The sequence below is a fragment of the Polyodon spathula genome, chromosome 1 (assembly GCF_017654505.1).
Source record: "Polyodon spathula isolate WHYD16114869_AA chromosome 1, ASM1765450v1, whole genome shotgun sequence".
Lineage (NCBI taxonomy): Eukaryota > Metazoa > Chordata > Actinopteri > Acipenseriformes > Polyodontidae > Polyodon > Polyodon spathula.
In genome coordinates this window covers 57,021,182-57,041,864 of record NC_054534.1, presented here as the reverse complement: position 1 = coordinate 57,041,864, position 20,683 = coordinate 57,021,182, and the positions used below count along the sequence as shown (strand labels likewise).

The window sequence follows — 20,683 nt, the reverse complement described above, 5'->3', positions numbered from 1 at the left end:
CTTTGTCGGATCCACATTCCCATTTCCTTTTTATTCTAAAGGTCAGTAAGGATTTTTCTGTGAAAAGCTATGTTCTTCAGTGTTGACATTAGATTAAGAAGTTTTATAATCTGCAAGCATGCAAAGGTCATGTTTGAACACATTTTAAACAGAGAGACCTAAGCATTGAATACAAAAATAAGCTTGGTTCATATCTTCTAGTGTTGCTGCTGAGACATTGAAAACTACAAGGAATTACTAATTTAGGAATAAATATTCACTGCAGGACATTCACATAACTTCAGAAAAAATGATGACTTCTTACCAGGTAAAGTAAACCTGGAGATAAGTAGGTCGTCTTGTATTTGTTTGTTTTTGTTTTTTTTGTCTCATAAATAGTTCTTGTATCAGCAGTAACTTTTAAATGAAAACTGTTTGGTATCGTTTTTTAAGATATAAAAACTAATACCAGTAGTCAAAGAATGAATCTTTACATGTAAGATTAGTCCATGCATTTCTGATGGGATCACTCTTCCTGATACCTAGAGTAAGTAAGGTGTAGTAACAATGCTGGGTAGTGATGAATGGGCCGCGTGTGTTCTTGTCCAGCTACCTGTAGTTACTTTGTATGCTGTTTCCTTTGTACTGATGCCATTCATTCAGGTCTCAGGTTTTAGATGACAAAGCACCCTCTGTGAAACTGCTACTCTGGTGAAATATATTTTGTTCTAAAAAGCTAGAAAAATCTGTTCAGTGCAATACTAAATTGAATCAATACAAAATATTCAAAAATTGAATCAGTACAAAAACAAATCCCCTCCAACTAGAGCTGTGGTATGACCATGTTATTTTTAGAGTTAATCATTTATTGTAGTCTTGCTTCTTTATAAATGTGTAGATCATGTTGCAATCAAATTGGCAGCATTGAAACTGCCCTGTGGAGGAAATGCTAAATTCTTCACACAATAGAAAGAAACATACCTGTTACAACATGATAATCAGGACCAGGCCATTTGTTTTCTATTTGAATAGGGTGTCAGATGTTTTTAACTTCATTTTCTTTAGTTCTTTAGGATATTATAGATTTAATCCATTCAGAAAATAATCTAACACATACACTTGTCTGCCTTCAGGAGAATTCTTTTAGATGCCAATTAAGCTTCATTGTGGGATGATTTAATAAATGATCTAATCAGTACTCTTACCCTACAGAAAATGTATTATTCTTAACCACTATGCAATTAAGCACGCACAGATTGTAATTTGGAAACCAGTACTAATATGAAGACCAGCTCCTAAATCCTACAGAACTCTAGATTTGGCCTGATCTCTGATCTCTGATTACTGGGGGGTTTATTCGTTTGTTCATGCGGTTTCTTTGATTGCCAAGTATATGTTGAACAGCACTGACCAAGAAGGGTTCTCTGATTTTGACAGCCTGGGGGGTGGCAGCCAGAATGGCTTTTTCTGTAGGAATCCTGCCATTTGATACCATGACTACGACACAGCAAAAGCCCTAAAGAAACAACTTTATTTCACAAAGATGAGGCTGGGCCAAGAATTAATCTCTACAGACTGTCACCTCAAAATATAATATTGTATTCCCTTTCAATTTGGAGACGACCAACAACCAATACTTTTGGGATATGCCTGCCACAGGTCAGGTATTCACTGAGCATTTTATATCAAAGCTGCTAATAGGCCCCTCCGGGGAGTGGCATCCTCAGTCTCACTTACCGAGGGAATAAGTAGTCACTCCTTGGAGATCACTTTCTCTTTTGCTTCTCAGAACCAGATAAGTAAGGTAGGTGTAGCTAACCTTTTCCAGGGCTGTGATTGTGTCTTTTAAAGAGCTCTCACTCAGTTTTTTCTGGAGTTCCCTTGCAATTATTGCTTGCAATTTCTTTCCCTGCAAATTTTTGTAAATACAGAATAATCGTAAATCTTGAAAAACTACTCACTTCTAAATCTTTTGTAGTCATTTTTGTATTACTTTAGTATAAATACATGTTAATTTGGATTCATATGTTGTTTTTTTCTGACTTTATGTGAATGAAAAGACACACATTTGCCCATTTTCCCATTGGAAATAGTGATATTTTGAAATATCACTGTCCTGGTCACAAAAGCAAAGTTTGTGGGGAATAATAGCCATTTTCTATACTTTTGAGGCATAAGCAATTAGGAAATAACACTTACTACCCAGGAACAAAAATTGTGTTACATAGTGATATCATATGGGAGATATTGAAATTAAAGAAGAACTCTATGAAAAAGACCTAGGAGTTTTTGTTGACTCAGAAATGTCTTCATCTAGACAATGTGGGCAAGCTATAAAAAAAAGGGAAGTAATGTTAAAACTGTACAATGCATTAGTAAGACCTCATCTTGAATATTGTGTTCAGTTCTGGTCACCTCGCTACAAAAAGGATATTGCTGCTCTAGAAAGAGTGCAAACAAAAGCGATCAGAATTATTCTGGGTTTAAAAGGCATGTCATATGCAAACAGGCTAAAATAATTGAATCTATTCATTCTTGAACAAAGAAGACTACGCGGCGACCTAATTCAAGCATTCAAAATTCTACAAGGTATTGACAATGTTGACCCAAGGAACTTTTTCAACCTGAAAAAAGAAACAAGGACCAGGGGTCAGAAATGGAGATTAAATAAAGGGCATTCAAATAGAAAATAGGAGGCACTTTTTTACACACAAAAACGTGAGGGTCTGGAATCAAGTCCCCAGTAATGTTGTTGAAGCTGTCACCTTGGGATCTTTCCAGAAGCTGCTTGATGAGATTCTGGGATCAATAAGCTACTAATAACCAAACGAGAAAGATGGGCTGAATGGCCTCCTCTCGTTTGTAAACGTTCTTATGTTCTTAGGTTCTTATTGGACTGGAAAGGGAAAATCATAATGTCAGACCACGTCCGACATTGTCCCGCAAAGGGTTGTTCAATGCCTTCCGGATATATCCCAAATGGGACACACACTGTTGACTGACCGTGTGTCATGTATGCTGGGAAGCCCTGCACTGGTGGAGGCGAGCCTCTCACATGCACAAAAGTGTAAGGGTGGGGGTAATCCACTGCTGTCAGGTTGTGACGATGGACACATCCAACTCAGGTTGGAGTGCAGTCTGAGCCGGCAGAGGAGTCTGCGGGTCCTGGTTCATCGCTCTTGTACGTATTCCCACCAATACCGTTGCTCCCAGATGGCCCAGGAGAATCAGTTTTTCAAACCTTTGTCTTGTTTCCTGCAAGGCCAGCCATCTGCGTCTTGAACTCCTCAGTCAGGCGAGAGACACCCTCTGGCACTCAGAACCGGGCAGACTCCAACTGTGGGTCTGGCCCCTGAAGAGGACCATCTGTCCGCCTTAGGGCTCTCAGAGGCAGTCATCAGTACTCTGCAGAATGCTAGGGCCTCCTCTACAAGGTCGTTGTATGCCTATAAGTGGAAGTATTTTCAAAATTGGTGTACCTCATTTATTGCCCTATAGCAATTATTCTACAATTTCTGCAAGATTTGGTAGAGACAGGCAGGTCCTCCTCTACGCTGAAAGTGTACCTAGCAGCAATATTTGCATGCCACATCCCTATAGAGTATCCCTGGGTGCTCATCTTTTGGCGACCTGTTTTCTAAATGGTGCTCGGTGGCTATGTCCTCCACGAATTGAGTTTTGACGTGGTATTGGAGGCTTTCACTAAGGCCCCGTTTGAGTCGATACATTCCATAGAGTTGAAATATCTCTCTATGAAGACAGCCTTTTTGTTAGCCATCACCTCCGTTAAGCGGGTTAGTGAGCTACAGGCTCTGTCAGTGCACAGTGCCTGTATGCTTATTTGGAATGATGGAAACAGGGTATCATTATGCAGAACCCCGCTTTCCTCCCAAAGGTGGTTACGGTTTTCCACTTAAACCAGTCAGTGGAACTAGAGGCCAGCTCTTCATCAGACATGGTGAAAGGACCCTGGGTCAAGCCCTCTTGAAGCAGTGACTGTTCCACTGGATTGTGGACACAATTTTGACTGCATATACTAATGCTGGCTTACCCCCGCCTGGCTGGGTCGCCGCACATTCTACCAGAGGGGTGGCTATGTCATGGGCCCCTTTGTAAAGAAGCATCACTGACGGATATTTATACTGAGGCTAGCTGGGCTACTCCGCATACATTCACCAGGTTCTACCGGCTTAATGTGGTAGATCCCTCTATGCCTTCATTAGGCACAAGGGTCCTTGAGGTTGCACGCTCTCACTGCTAACCTGGTTTTGCGGTGTCGTGTTGTCCCTTGTCTGCTGTCTCCGCTCGCACTCCCTCATGACGGCTTTGGTATACTTTTCCCAAAAGTATTGGTTGTTGGTCATCTTCAAATTTAAAGGGAGATTTACGGATGTAATCCTGGTTCCCTGAAAGAGAAGATGACCAACAAACCTTGCGAGGTCTCATCACTCACGTTCGCAGGTTCGATGCAAAAGAGAACGTGATCTCCGCGGAGTGACTACTTATTCCCTCGGTGGGCAGGACCGAGGAAGTCACTCTATGGGGGGGCCTATCGACAGCTTTGATATAAAATGCTCAGTGAATACCTGACCTGTGGCAGGCATATCCCAAAAGTATTGTTTGTTGGTCGTCTTCTCTGTGAGAGAACAAGGGTTACATCCGTAACCTAACATTTGTTTTATTGCAAGGGTGTGTAGTCCCATTTTTGGCACACAGAATGACTACTAATTCAAAAGGATCAATTTTTAAGTGCTTTCAACTCAGTGGCAGATGGAAATATGGGGATTGTTTCTGGAATCCATTTAAAACTGTCAACCCCACACTTGCTATTATCCAGTTCCTCATATTGTTGGAAGACCCATTATTTTTACTTATTGAGTTTGAGTATTACATTTACTGACCGATTCTCTTAAACATTGCTTTGATTTTATAGCCTGCGCCCTCACTTGTTTATAGACTACAGGAGATTGTGCTATTGGAGTCTTAATAAGGTATCAAGAAGCAAAGTTTTAAGCAGTGTTGAATTCGAAAATTCTACTTATTTATAAAAATAAATAAATAAATACAAGAAATGAAGAAAAAATACCTTAAACACTGCTTATCATTTCCTTTATCTATACCAGTATAAATTAATCTTGAATATGTACTTATTTTAACGTGTGCCGTAAATACACCCATTGCCGCTAAATAACCTGAGCCGATCTCTGTATTTAGTGTCTCTAAATCTGGATGCACCAAGGATATTGATTAAAAAAAAAGATATCATTGTTACCTGACTGTTTATGTAACTTTCAAGGTTTTCAATGAGCTAATGATCATGCATAAAGCTTACGCCATCCATCGCTGATGACAGCCTGGTGATTCTTTTTTCCCCTGGCTCAGAGATAAAATAGATATCATGTTCTTAATACTGGAAGGTTCTCAACACAATTACTTAACAGTTGGATTTCATAACCAACCTGTCATATCATGTAGAATCTACAGATCAGATTTTTGCATTTAACTTGTATCTTTCATTTAACTTTAAAGTTTCAGTTAACTTTGAAATGTAGTGGGGTTTTTTTAGCAAGCTTTAGCATGGACAGGATTCTCTGTCATTGAATGATTGTTGATGCAGAATTGGAAATAGCAGTGTTGCTGTGGAATACAGTAAAAATATGTCAATAAAAAAAAAAAAAAGATGAATTGTTTAAATGTAATGCTCCTTGGAAACATGTTTAAAACATTTGCTAATAAAACAATTTACAGTATGATGGAGGTTTGAAAAATATTATTTTTAATATAGTATACTGTACCAAGAAAGACACTGACAAGGACTTTTCATTGAAATTTAGACAGAAAGCTTTCACGGTTGACGCAAACTGTGAAACGTGACAAGAAAGTTTCTGCAAATCTGGATAATTGCTGCTTCTGGCCTCTCAACAAAAGTCAACTATTGAAGCTGTGTTACAGTATATAATGAGGAGTGTGCATCTGAAATAGCTGTCTTTGTATTAAAATATCAGGGGGTTTATCTCTGTAGAAAGCAAGCTGATTTCTGATCGGATGACAAGAAAATGACTTCTAATTATGGATTTGTTTTTAGCTTGGCTGTCCTAAGTATACACATAAATATGGTAAACAGTGTAAAAAACACTAAAAACACTCTTTTTAATTAGAAATCCAACCTGACTATTTTTGTGTCACTGGTGGTTAATGATGATTCTTTATTTGTATTTAGCCCTGCTCTCAGTGCTTACCATCCTTAAAAAGAAACACACACATTTACTCAGCCAGCACATACAGTAACAAATGTGATTTTGTCTCATGTCTCTAGTAATTTACTGACAATTTACTGTAGCTGGAAAGTATTGCTTTCGCTCAAATTTTTGCTCAATTGAAATTATATGTCACCACAGATAATTCTAAGTGGCAGCATCATTTCTATGATGATATTAGTAACAGTAAAATATTTTCTTTTAAGTTATTTTCATTTTGGTCTTGTAGGCAACATGTTAGTAATCCAGGTCATGTCCCCCCAGGCCCTGAATATATGGGTGCATCTGGTGTTATCAAGCGCTGTTTAAGTAATAGCACACACGTAAGAGAATGTGCTGATGGCATATCTCACATATATCTAAAAATAGACAGTCACATCTGAGGGACACAAATATATTTCACAAGTGTGTGTGTGTTTTTTTGGGGTTTTTTTTTTTGGTGTTTTTTGTTTTTAAATCTGTCACAATCGCTGATCGTCACAAATGTAAGAACTCCTGCTAATGTATTTCCATCCTACAGCCCTATTTGTAGGTCATGTGTAGTGATGTCGCATTCATTTATGTCATGCACAGGATCTGGATGTATTGTATACTATTAAATGGAACAGCAGCAGGCAGGGTCAAGATAAAAAAAATTAATAAATAAAAAAAACAGACTGCTCCAAAAAGTTTTCTCGTTTTTTTGATATTTAGTTATGCAGATTTACTGGATAAAAAGCACATTTTAACATAGTTCAATGTCACCAAATTCCTAATGTTATTTTTATCCTCTTATGAATTTTAAAGATAATAGATTTTAAAAATTTGTAACAACAACGAAGCTTGAGGTCCATAAAAATGTTGAGAGCCATCACAGATTTAAAGATCTATTGTCCCTTTGGAGACCAACGACAATTATAAAACATATATATATATATATATAATTGCTGTATCTACATTATAGTGCCATAGAATTTGTGAGAGAAAGAAGCACACAATATTCACTGTGCTTCACAAGAAACTCTTCTGAACTAGTATGTGTTGCAGAACATTCCTATAAATAACCACTCTCTTATAATCTTTCTCTCCAGTGGTGATAATAATTGGCACAAAATATTGTTTTAGCTGTGAGCAATTTCAACAAATGTATTTTTTATTCTAAAATAAAAAAAAATAGTAATTAGAAAAGGTCACTGGGAATTAGAAGTACTATCAGACAAGGTTACTGATTGCCGTGAAAGGTTTGAGGTGGCCCAAAAAATGAATACTGTACAATTAAAATGTATGACATACATAATATGATGATCTAATAACAGTATTATAAAAAATCGTGTAACAATCGTATCACTAGAAGACTACTCAGTAAAGTTATAATAATAATGTAAGGAATGCATATGTGTGTTTTTCAGGGGAGGGGGTGGGGCACAGTGTGTTTATATTAAAGACAGGATGTAAGGATTAAAGTCAATGCAGAATTAAACCCTCTATGCCTCTTTGGTCCAGGTCCTTATTTAAACAACAAATGAGTCTTTATCTGATTGTGTAGGGGGGCTTGTTGTGTGGCTCTTAATCTGATTAAGACATGAAATGAGACCCCCCCCCCCCTCATCAGGTCAATTAAAGGTTAATTTAGGGTGAAACTTTGGGGCGGGGTCACAGAGCAAGCCTTTTAAGTGTGAAAAAATAAATAAATAAAACATATCACTATAGGAGATCTATGAGTTAAAAAAATACTGTATAGCAACAGTAAATAATATAAAAATGCTGTTGCCTATTGAGAAATAAGGTCAAACTTGTTTGGAATTACTGCTGACCAGATCCGCCAAACCAGTTTACCAGATTGTGAATCCAATATACCAAGTACTGAGCTTTGATGTTAAATGTTTCTTAATTAGGATGGTCAGAAATGTGTCCCTAAATCAGACGTGAATACTTGGATTTCTGATCTGTTAGCATCACAATAATAATGACTAAACTGAGCTTTCCATGTTCTGCCTTCGGTTGCCAGAAATAAGTTCATGCCTCTTCATAGCCCTTCAGATCCTCATAAGGACATGGGTTTGAAATGAAATGATCAAATCTTGTGATCAAGACCACTATACATATCATGTTACTTATTTATAACAAAGCTCATCAGAATCTATTTTGTTGAAATAGCCATTCAAGCCTTTTTAGTTAAAATTATCTATTTTTTTTAAACCTTTTTTTCAATATGTGCAGTATTTTGCAGAGTAATCAGTCTTGCTGTGTTTTAATCATATGTGCTTTAGTTTCATAGTCGCTCTTCTGTTTCTTGTTCAGTACATTCTGTTCAGAAATTAAAATTGTCTTGAAATGGATTCACATAGAGCATTTTTGCCTTATTTGGGCACAGAGTCTAAAAATGCAATTGAATTCAGTAAAAACATGATTTGTATCTACAGTAAAGTGAAATACTTATCATTGGAACCATTTCTAATAAAGTTCAAGACTATGCTATTTAGCAGCGGGAATTTGGGCAGTCTGACAGCTAGCCCAAATAAATGTCACTTTTTACTATCTGCTCTATTTTACTGTTGAATAAGCAGAATCCAAACAGGAAGGAGGCGTCTATTTTACGTGCTCAGAAATAACATATTTTTTGTCAGTTTTCTGTCAAACAAATGTTTGACAGGTCCAATTGTAATGAAATGTATCCTGCTTTCACACAAAAAATATTGTTTAAAGAAAAGTAAATTGCAATATATTTGGTAAGATTTCAAATAATTCCGTAATATGCCACTCATTATTAAAAAAAAGGGACCCCACCCCCACCCCACCACTCTCCACCTCCCCCCATAGGTATATTTTCACTAATATTGCAGTGATCATGGGGAGTCTATGGAAGTATATGAGTCATTTTTGGAAGAAATTGGCTGCACTAATCCCCATATTTTGTTCTCTGAGCAGCAGTATACAGTCTCTCTCTGGGCTGAGGTTGTTCATTGGATCACATTCATGAAAGGGGCTTCAGCAGTGCTGTCTTGTTGGTTGTTATTTATGTGTGCACTCCCTTCCCCCGCTTAGTAAAAGGTCAAGCATGCTGAGCAATACAAATCCAGTAAATATGTTTTGGACATTCCTCACAATCAGTACCAATTATTAAGGGCTTAGGGTTTGGTTAGAATCATTTCTTTAAAAGCCTCTAAATTCTGAGTGTGGTTGTTGATAATAATTTATGTAAATCATGCAAACACAGTTCTACCTCACTTAACCAAATATGTGAGCTATTTCTAAATGTATGCCCATACATTGTTTTTGTATTACTGAATAATCGATTTGTTTAATAAATTATAATAGAATTCTTATTAAGTATTAGTTCTTGATTCAGATTTTTGTTTTTGTTATATAGCAGACACACCCATGAAAAAAATATATTTACTCCCTCACCTAAATAACACACAACCACAAACAAACAATGGATTACCCATGGAAACCGTTCTTCTCAGCATTTTATGTATTGCCATACCTTATGCACTATTCTATTCTATGAACATTTTAAATATAAAATGCTGATCTTCATCTAAACATATTTGCTTTCATGACAGATGAAAACAGTTTTTTTTAATATATACTTCAATGAATTGACAGAGAAAAATACTATATGAATGAACTACTTCTCGGAATTCTCATGAGTAGGTATGATAAAATGAGACAGACAGTCAGACTTCTGATCTGTTTAATTGGGGCAGCTGTTGAAAACCTTTAACTGTACTTGCTTGTTTGCTTACTGCCTTACTTAAAGCGCTTACTCTCCTTGCGTTTTAGATACATGTGCTTCTGTGTGGCCACAGCAGAATTCCCTCTTCCATTACAGCTCAGTGCACAAAACTAATTTAATTTTCAGGATGATCTGAAATCAAGCATGGTCGAGGCAGCATAAAAAAAAGTAGGCTGCACGATTTATTTAAGCTATGACCTAGTAGGAATGTTCATTTCAACCTATTTTAAGATCCAAAATACTAAAAAGAAGAGGTCTGTTTTTAATGATGTATATATTTTTTTACAATGTGCAATTAGCAGTTAACAAACATAAAGTCATCCAATACTGCCCTGATATCTTATCTGATATTTCAACAAGCCTGTGTTTCAACCTGAAAGACTCCCCTATGACTGGAGGCAATATGTGTAAGCACTTCACAAGCCTGTTTACCAAACTCTCGTCAGGAGCCATCCTTTCCTTGAAGTTCACATATCTACTTTTATTTTCATTTTATTGCACTTCACTTTTATTAAAACATGAAATAAATCAATAGTATAATCTGTGTTTTAAACACATAATATATAAGATACACAACTGGATTTTTTTAGAATGGAAAGACGATTCATAATGTTGGTTTTCACCCAGTGCTGAACATCAAATTAGGTGGTCCAGTACTTATTTTTTATTTTTATATTTCAGTACCTTGGATATTTCTTCCATTATGCTGGATACTCTAACTGAAGAAAAAAAAAAAGATTGTTGGAGATTTTTTTTATTATTATTATTTATTTATTTATTTATTTATTTTTTAATTTTACCTATTTTTATCATTTTCGCAATTTTGGTTTTGACAATTGTTAGGAATTATTGAATTATTCTTGTCTGGATTCATTTTTGCACTGGTTAGTCAGTTGGATGACAAAACCGGGAACTAATCAAATCCATGAGGGCTTGCCACCATAGATTATGTCTGAAGTTATATGTATTTGATGTTGTGTGAAGTACTTTGATCAACCATTGTTTAGATTAATAGAATAGACTCCACCATATTGAAAACGTGACCAGTCACCACAATCAGGGAGGTTCAGGTGTTTGGTTCCACATATCTCAATTTATGACACAAGTTTGTTTTCTTTGTTCCAGCTGCCATACTATGGGTCACAAAAGTTTTAATATTTAGCAAATTAAAAGAAAACATAAAAAATTAATAATAATACATACATATGCAACTTTCACAAACTATGACTTTTGGCATTAACTGCAACTTGAATATTGACTTCACAAGGTCATACAGTATCTGCCTTTTGCCTCTTAGTTGTGATTTTTTTTTTTTTTTTTTTTCTGATTTGTCCACAATGTCTTGTGATTTTTTTGATTTGTTCACAATGTTTGATATAGTATCACCCTTCTGCAACTGTAGACAACATGAATGTGAGTGCTTCACAGCCCTACGGAGAGTCACCTTATATGTGACAATTATCCTCCTCTGGAAAAACAAATTACAAACAGAAAACACATGCAAAATACAATATATTTCATGAGACATTTCACAAATTTAAAATGACTGTATGGGGCTGTCTCAAGCCTCTTAATTTTTAATAATAATAATAATAATAATAATAATAATAATAATAATAATGATAATAATAATAATAATAAACTATGTTCAATGATAGATTTACCTTGAACTGAGTAGAAGCTGGATATTGTTTGGATTACAACAGCCTTATGTTGTTATCTTTTTACAAACATATAAACAGGTTGTGTCTTTTTTATGACAACCTACAGTAAATTGATTATGATGTAACTTATTTTCAGATCCACTTTTTATTGGAGTGGGAGGGTGCTGGTTCTGGCACCTTTATGAATACTTGTACCGCTATTTACACTCAATACAGACAAAAGGCATGCTTTCAAGCATCAGGTTTTTTTCATTAAGTATTGATTTACATTCTGCTGTTGTTGACCAGAGAGTTGCACGTACGGCCCAAAGCCAGTCTGACTAGTTTTCAGCGCCCAGTTACCTGTCTTCTTTAGTTAAGCCTTAGCAACTCTGAAAACTGCATATGCATTTGGCTTTCTTGGGCATTCATGTGGAATATTTTATAACTGAAGCACACCACTGAAAATGCACAGCAATGTGGTAAGAAAACGTTTAACAGCATTTCCCCCAATGCAGAAAAAAAAAAAAAAGTTTGTCTTTAAACATGCTTTCTGTGGCTGTGGGTTTTGCTAATCTTTCCTAGGGGACAGAAGCAGGGTGCGGCCTGCAAAAGTTTCTTTACATTAGAGGATCTATATCTCACAGGTAAATCCCACAGTATGGAAATATTTTGAATATTCTTTGACGTTCAGCCAATGAACTTGACTGTGGGAGGCTACAAGTTTTTTCAACAATTCAAGTTTAATCAGCCACCAGGTTTCCACGGGCATATTTGATTCTTCAGTCTGGCTCCAATAGTAATAGGTAAGATCTAGTGCTTTTTAATTACGTGTATCACATTACCATGAAGTTTAACTAAACCAAGTTCTAGCATAATTTTGTAAACTAACAATAATGATGTTACAGTAGCTGCTTTTATTTGTCAATAAATTAACAAATTATATCAGGTAAAATTAAAAAAAAAAAAGTTGTTTTTATATAAAGGTGCAAATGTATTGATGTAAATTCTGCTTTCCTGCTGGATATTTCACTTTGACTTGAACTTTAAGTTTAAAGAACATTGTAGCTGTAATAGGTGATTACGAAGCATACAGGTAAAACAATTTCACTGAACCGTTTCGTTTTGAAAGGCTTATAGAATTTTAATGTTAAATTGTTATTTGCCATACTGTATATGCAGTATGTTTTATGTGTCCAAGAGCAAGTCACTACTAAATAGTTGACTGAGGGCTTTAACCACCCTCACCTATCTATGGCATTATGATTTGGAGCACAATGCTACAAACACAGTTTATTCTTCTCAGTATAACATTATGAATAAGTAATTAATGTGGCTATTACAGTTCTCAGATGTGATGTGTTACGTGATGCCATAGTGGTTGTGGCCTGTACAAGCTACAATCCAATATTTATGTTGGGTCATGCTATGTAATTTTTTTTATAATGCTACCATTATTTAATCTAGATGGAGAAAAGCGTGTTTAGTGAGCAATAGAGTGAAATCAAATTAGCACACCAGCAACAAAAAAGGAAGCGGGAAGGAAATGTTTCCAAGTGCATGTATATTTACTGTGTGTTAATGTTTGTATTCAGTAAGGAAAGTGACAGACACCTTTATTGTTTAGATTGGATGTGCTAGCTGAAGTTTTAATATATCTTGTTGCCTTATCTGTAAAACACAGATTAGTTTAGATTTTAGTTTAGTTTCAAAAACTGCCTTCTTAATTTTTACCCACTAACACTATTTTGACAAACCAGACATCAAAGATAATATGTCCTACTTTTAAAAAAGAATATGTTTCTTATTCTGCAATAACATGTAACATGTTTATCTAGTACAATGTATTATCACCCTTGTGTCATCAGGATTTGTTTAGTCCAAGACAAACAATCTTTTGATAGCTCCTGACGCACTTGAATGGATCTTTCCAAATAGTGTAAAGGTGCTTGACTAGATTTAAGGTTAGGGTAAGCTTAAGGTTTAAGTTTAAGTGCTGGGGTTAAGGAATGATGTTTCTCATCACAAACATCTCATTAGGTTAGGTTTTCTCAGTGTTGGGTATTTGCCTTCCTGTTACCAGTAACTGAGTAGCTTGCTGCAGGCAGACCCCAGTGTCCTATTGATAGCTGAACTGTTTGTGAGGAAAGCTAGGCTGACAGGACAGGTTATCAGGTTAACGTTCTTGACTATTTTGATTGTATAGTATCAGAATGTTGTCTGTGAAAGTGGCAGGTTGAAAACCATTTATAAACCATTTGACTGTAAGATGGGACCAATGTATTAAGTGGTTTGTTTTTTATTTGTTTGAAGTAAAACCAAGCTTAATAATGTAAACATGCTTGAGACATGTATCATCATCACAATACGTTCAATTAATCACAATGTCTTGAAAGACAGTTAAAAATGTAGAAATGGTTAACCAGTACACAAAGTACTTACGAAAAATGATAAAATAAATTGTTAATGTTTACTTCATATGAATAAAGATTGAAATAATAAGTGGTTACTGAATGTCATTATTTGTTATGAACTGTAATGAATTAATGTAAAGAATGTGTCAAACAACTATTGCAGTGTTATAGAAATATGCAAGGGGATGTGGACCCATCATTTTGACTTGGATTTTGCAAGGGTGACTTATAAAAACATGAGTTGATGGAAGGAGATTAAAAGGTGTGTATTTTGAATTACTTGTACATACTTGGAATCTAAGAAACGTTATTGCAAGTCTACTTGTTTTCTTGAACATATTTGCTTGGTGTGACCATGTTTTCTATCTATAAATGCAAGTCAGGGCAGGTCAGAAATGTGCTTTAAATGCACGAAGCACCTAATCTTCTTTTATGTGCTGTAATGTAGATAGTAACATCTTGGACATGCTGGGTCCTGAGACCCAGAACACGGTACTTTAGTTTTTTTTTTTTGCTAGAAAACGGTATGTTGTTTTTAATTCTGACTTTTATAGTCATAGATGCCTGTAGGTATTTACTTTCCTGGAAAAATGTAGTTTGCTGTTAAAAAAAACAAAAAAACCCAGTGTCAAGTCTTGCCCAATTGATTCTCTTTTTCACCTTAAATTGTTCAAGTCATGTGAAGGGCATTGCCTAGTTTGTTCATTGAGGACATTGCCGCTCATACATGAATTTCAGGTCAGATCAGATTTTTTTCCAGACTGCTTGTAAGTGTATTGCAGTTCATGCAGATCAATTCTGATATATAGTGATGAAGATACCAAAGGGCCACTTTTTTATTTTTTTTTAAACTTTGTATTTATTGATGAGCAACACAATACATCAGTATAGAAGTTTTGACATTAATTATTAAACATAAATGCATTTCTGAAGTTATGACATAGCATATACGCACAGTATAAATTATATCTTGGTTCAAACAAAACAATTCAGTGTATTTTTTGCAATTCTAAAGCCTATCCAAGCGAGGTAATTACTTCACCGAATCCCATCATATCAGCCCTGAGGTTGTTTCACCAATTCAGTGCAATACTGTAAAAATTGTGACCACATAGCTACTGTTCTTGTCGATTTTGTAGTATTGTTGTAATTTTCTTTATATCGGCTAATGCCCCACAAAATCCCAGCCACATGGCTATTGAGGACACCCATTCAGGTTTCCAGCATTTTGTTATGCATTTTCTTGCTGCAGCCAAGAGGTAACCAATCAGTTTATTAGTGTTTAAGTTTAAGGTATTAGGAGGGGGGAAGCTGAGCAGCAAATATAGGAGGTCCAGAGGAGTAGTGATTTGAGTAATTTTCTGTATTATTTGCTGTATTTGAATCCAGAATGGCTGTATCTTTGAGACAGGGTAACTTTTTAAGTTAGATAGTAAGGTGTGTGTGTGTGTGTGTGTGTGTGTGTGTGTGTGTGTGTGTGTGTGTGTGTGTGTGTGTGTGTGTAAAATGTGTCAATAGGATAGATTCTCAATGGTAATTACTACAAATTGTCATGCGTGTTGTGCTTGTCTTTAAAAAAAATAATATATTTCTATATATCCCTGATGTCAGTTTCAAGGTTTGGGGTTTTTCTCTGATGAATGACGATGTGATGTTTGTCATTTACTCATGCTATTGATTTATTGTTATTTTTGTTTTGTTTCAGTGCATATTTCTTATACATTTTCCTCAAGAAGGGTTTTCAACCAAAACTTAAATGTTGCTATTTTTTCAGGTTTACTTTATTTCCTTATTTTATTTATAAATATATAAAAATGATGGAACATTTATGACTCTTCTTTCAGTCACCTGGATATGCACCCTGCAACCTGCTGATTCCCTTTCTTCAGCTAAGAGTGAAATTCCCTAGTTCTGACTCCGGGTTGTGGTGCGTCGCCCTAACAGCTTCATTATGAGCCAATCTGACCCAGCAGGAGATGCTGTTGCCAGCCAACTGGCCTTGTGCTCCACTTGTGGCCATCCACACTCGCAAGAGGAAAACCACACGTACAGCTACCAAGAAGAAGTGGATGATGATATCATCTGCCAAATTTGTCTGCAACCTTTGATCCTTCCAATCGATACACCATGCGGCCACACTTACTGCACTCTGTGTCTTACAAGCTTCTTGCTGGAGAAGGACTTCTGTCCGGTTGACAGGTCACCCATCATGCTTCAGACCTGTAAAAACTCCAGTATCTTGGTTAACAAACTGCTGGATAAGCTGCTGGTTACCTGCCCTTTAACAGAACACTGTTCAGAAATCCTACAAAGGTGTGACCTGGAGCCTCATTTAAAAAACAGGTAAGACGAGGGATTTTTGTTTTGGTTTTTTTCATGCCTAGAACTGTGTTCAGATTCTTTCACAGTACTTTGATTTTGATTGTCTAAGCACATAATTAGAAACTTGATACTCCCTTCATTACAAATCACCTCTCACCAGTAACCTGTAATATTACTTTTTAGGAATGCCTTACCTATAGCAGTTCATGATGCCTGTAAAACTTCTACATTACTCAAGTAAAGCTTACTGTGAATGTGCCTTGTCAGCCACTTGGCAAAAACCCACGAGTTGTCTAGGTTAAAAATTGAGCTTTCTGGGGAAGATTTGCAACTTGGCTAAATCTGCTTTGATGAACCTTCCAGGAATTAGTGCTGCTACAGTCACTTGGGAGTCACAGGCATTCAGTGAACCATGCCATTTAGAATTTGAAATCTCTTTCCCTAGATATATGGTGCCAATAGATGTTGACATACTGCTGTAATTTCTATGCATGTTGACAAACCTAGAGTTTCTGTTGTTTAGCATACTGTATTTGTGAAAAAGTCAGCTGACATTGTTGAACACATCTGTAAATCCTTTATGCTGTACCTGGTTTCCTCAGAATAGCTGGGCTACTTAGGTGTCTTTGCTACTGACATATGGACTGCATCTCTCTATGTCCCTAACTAGGCCTTGCGCAAATGGACTGTGTCACCTTTGCAAATCTTCATGCTGTTAATAAGTGAAAGCTGGCGGAGGAGAACTTTTCATTTTTAATATATTTTAAGATTCCAGGCCAGACTAAAAATACACATGATAAATAACAGCTATTTGACATCACACTGCTGAAATATTGCTAGGTGGATTATGTAAAGATTACAAAAACAGGCAGAATCCAAAAGACCTGACCCAGATGCAGGGTTGCATTAACAACAGATTAATCAGCAGCCATTGTATATGCGCTTTGACATCTGTGCCGGTTTAATTATGTGTCATTCATCCAGCTTCATTAAGTTGTTTTAATCAATACCACCCAATAGCTTATTTGACATTGGTTCTACTATTAGCTGTGGGTCATTCAAATCAGGTCTAATTGGAACCATGAAAATACAGAGGATTTGCACAGGATGACGTGAATGCACTGGTATAGTGTCATCATCATGGTCAAAACTACAGCCCTAGATTTGATGAAACGCCAAGGCAGGACAAAAAACACTATTGGTTTTAAACAGTTTGGGAAGCTATTTTACATTTTAAAAGATAATATAACATTGTAACAAGGTTGCTGTTCTTTTTCTGTTCTATGTGCTTTTGGGCTAGTCAATAAAGTCTCCTATGCTCTTAATACTTCCTCATTAAAGTTTATTTTTAAAAAGAGTGTAGAACAACAATTTCTAATATACCAACTATATTCACCTTCACCGAGCTTGATAAGTATAATATATATATAATATATATATATATATATATATATATATATATATATATATTATATATCATATATATATATATAATATATATATATTAATTTAAAATTGGGACCCACCATTCAGAAAATAGGTTCATCTTTTCATCATGAATATCGATTCATTTGCACAGTGCTATTGTTTTCCACAGAAGCAGGCAGTTTTCTTATAAGCAGCAAAACCAATCTTCAGTGCAGGGAACATCCCATCATTAGACAGGGGGTTATTAGTCACACAACCAAAACAGAAGCCACCCCTTTGTGATTTAGAATTTCTCATGACATTCGTGGTGAACAGTCGTGCCCCAGGTGGCTTACTTGCCAATGAAAGCCCTGTCTCAAAGCTGTTTCAGTCCCAGAATACCCTTCTGTGAGTACGAGGTTGGTTAGCTCTTTTTACCTCACAGTGGTGTGTGCTGCAGTATAAGTCACTGTCTCATCAGCCATCCTATGCTGGCCCTAAACAATCACGTCTGTCCGCACATCTGACAGTCAGATCAGCTAATCCTCTTATGGTTCAGTGATGTTCAGCACAGATTAGTTTAAGAGATCTAAATCAGATTCCAAATGTGCCACCACCTTTTTTTTTTTTTTTTTTTTTTTTTTCCTTTTGACTAAAATGGCAAGGGAATCTTAAACAAGGATTCTGATTGAGATCCAAGATTTCAGTGTCCTGACAAGAAGGGGAAAGAGAGCCCAGGAAGAACCACAGCTTGCCAGAAGTCCATTGCAATGAAGGCTCTCCTATTACTGGTCTTACCCTGGCTAAGTCCTGCAAACTATATAGACAATGTGGGCAATCTGCACTTCCTATACTCAGAATTGTGAGTACTGTACCTGCTCTGATGCTGATTTTGTAATGGAAACCTATACTAATATATTCCATAATATATTTGTCGCTATATATATATATATATATATATATATTATATATATATATAGATGTGTGTGTGTGTGTGTGTGTGTGTGTGTGTGTGTGTGTGTGCGCTTCGTGTTTACTTTGGTTTACTTGTGCTGGTTCTTAGTGTCTGGAGTTCATGGGTCTAGTAAGATAGCCAATGTAGACATTCTAAAGGCAGGACTCTATTTTAAGAAACTATGAAATGGTTCTGCTTAGTGGAAGCTGTTATTATTTACAGTGCATCTGCCAAGCTTTAACTCAGGGAGAGGGCTTGTTAAGCAACCAGGCAAGCATGAGAGGGGGAGACGTATGCGACTAAAAATTATTGACACTATTTTAATAAGATATAGGAGAAGCCAAATTAAGCCAGCGTTAAGCTAAAGTGTTTAAACAGCATGCCATGTAATTTAATATGCCAATTAAAATATTATTGACAAATATTTCAGTTTTTTTTTTAACTCATGTACTTAATCTCAGGTGTTTGCCCTTTTTATTTACAGTGTTTATTTTTTGTTCATTTTGTCATTTTTGTGACCGAGTGACTTATTTGTAGCTTGGTTTTATAAATACATTTTCTTGTCTACGTGCAAGGATAACTACATTGAAAAGCAAGCTAAGACTCGAACAGATACATGATTGTCAGGCAGCATATCACAGATGAGATTATTTCTGTGCATAGGTAAAATAAAATAAAAAGGGAACTACATGAAAGGGTTGCCTCTAATATAAAAAAAATCAGAACGTGTGTGCAAATAACTATTGAAGAGGATCATCTTCAAACACACATTACAGGTTTGAGAGCAGGGGATCAGTGTTTTTCAAGAGATTTTATGCTGAGCTTTAAATGTAGGTTCTATAAACTATAACTTGTTGTAAATATGTATTTCTGTGTTTTTCCATATGAAAAAAAAAATCTGTAACATTGTAGTTTTGCATGCCTTCATGTATCTTTGTAAAATATAACTGTTCAGTACCATATGATACCTGTAGTGTTTTCTCAATGTATTTAATCATACAGAACCAACCTCTTATGTATGATACTCATCCATTCCCCTGTATTTCTGTTTGTCTATCTGCATTTAATCATTTGTATATTTGTGTAGCGTTCATACTGTGGGTCTTTTCAATCTAAACCTCTGCTGTTGGCTTTCAGATTGGTTTTTAAATATATTGCTTATTGCATGCATACACTGCAATGTAGTATACAAATTGGACCAGGGATTTAAATATATTTGACTGCTATTTCAGGGCAGCGTGACTGCAGCAGTAAGCTGTAAACAAATTAGCAGTCTGCAAAAGCAGAAAATCCCATATTGGCTTTACGGTCACACGTCAAGGCTATTCTCCCACTTTCTCTATTGTAGCGTCTGGAGTGCATGAATTGGTGATTTCTTACCTGCAGACACAGCAATTAAATACAAATAATCTAGCAAGTAGGAAATGACTACATAGTGAGGTGTCTGTGATGGTGTAGACACAGTAATTCACAACAGTACTTGAATTATTAAACACCACTGTGTTTACAAAGCAGTGGGATTCTCAGTGCACATGCTCTGGCTTCCAATCCCTCAGTGTGTTCATGGAAATAGATCTACTACACTGTGTTATTCTTCAACCCCAAGACAGGATTGAGAAACGAAGTGCTTGATTGTCTTCCTAAGCCACATTCCTGCTCACGTTGGTTTGATGTCGAGTGTAGTTTATATTCACAACCAATAACTACATTGAAGTTCCAGACAACATTTGGTCAAATATCATACTGGAAATATTATGAAAATATATATATATATATATATATATATATATATATATATATATATATATATATATATATATATATATATATATATATATATATAATTGTCGATGATTATGTTATCGTTCTATCGACGTCAAGTGGATGTTACTATTTTAGTGTGTTTTAAAATTTAGATATTTTATACAAAAAACATGATGGAAATATATCTGGATAGGAAATGCGTTTAACAGTGTGAATTACTTTAT

General features: G+C 35.8%; 1 protein-coding gene across 8 annotated transcripts in view; it reads left to right on the top strand.

Moving 5' to 3' along the window:
- Positions 1-20,683, top strand: part of LOC121319995 (E3 ubiquitin-protein ligase LNX-like) — a 58,251-nt gene that overhangs the window by 459 nt on the left and 37,109 nt on the right. Inside the window, exons 1-2 of one of the 8 annotated variants that reach the window (XM_041258064.1) lie at positions 192-307; positions 15,856-16,354. In XM_041258064.1, coding sequence (XP_041113998.1) covers positions 15,963-16,354 — 392 coding nt within the window. In that variant the 5' untranslated portion in view covers positions 192-307; positions 15,856-15,962. Of the gene's footprint in view, positions 1-191; positions 308-12,247; positions 12,404-14,178; positions 14,274-15,855; positions 16,355-18,140; positions 18,603-20,683 lie in introns of those variants that run through there. The other 7 variants (XM_041258095.1, XM_041258046.1, XM_041258084.1 and 4 more) reach the window with 7 other exon arrangements.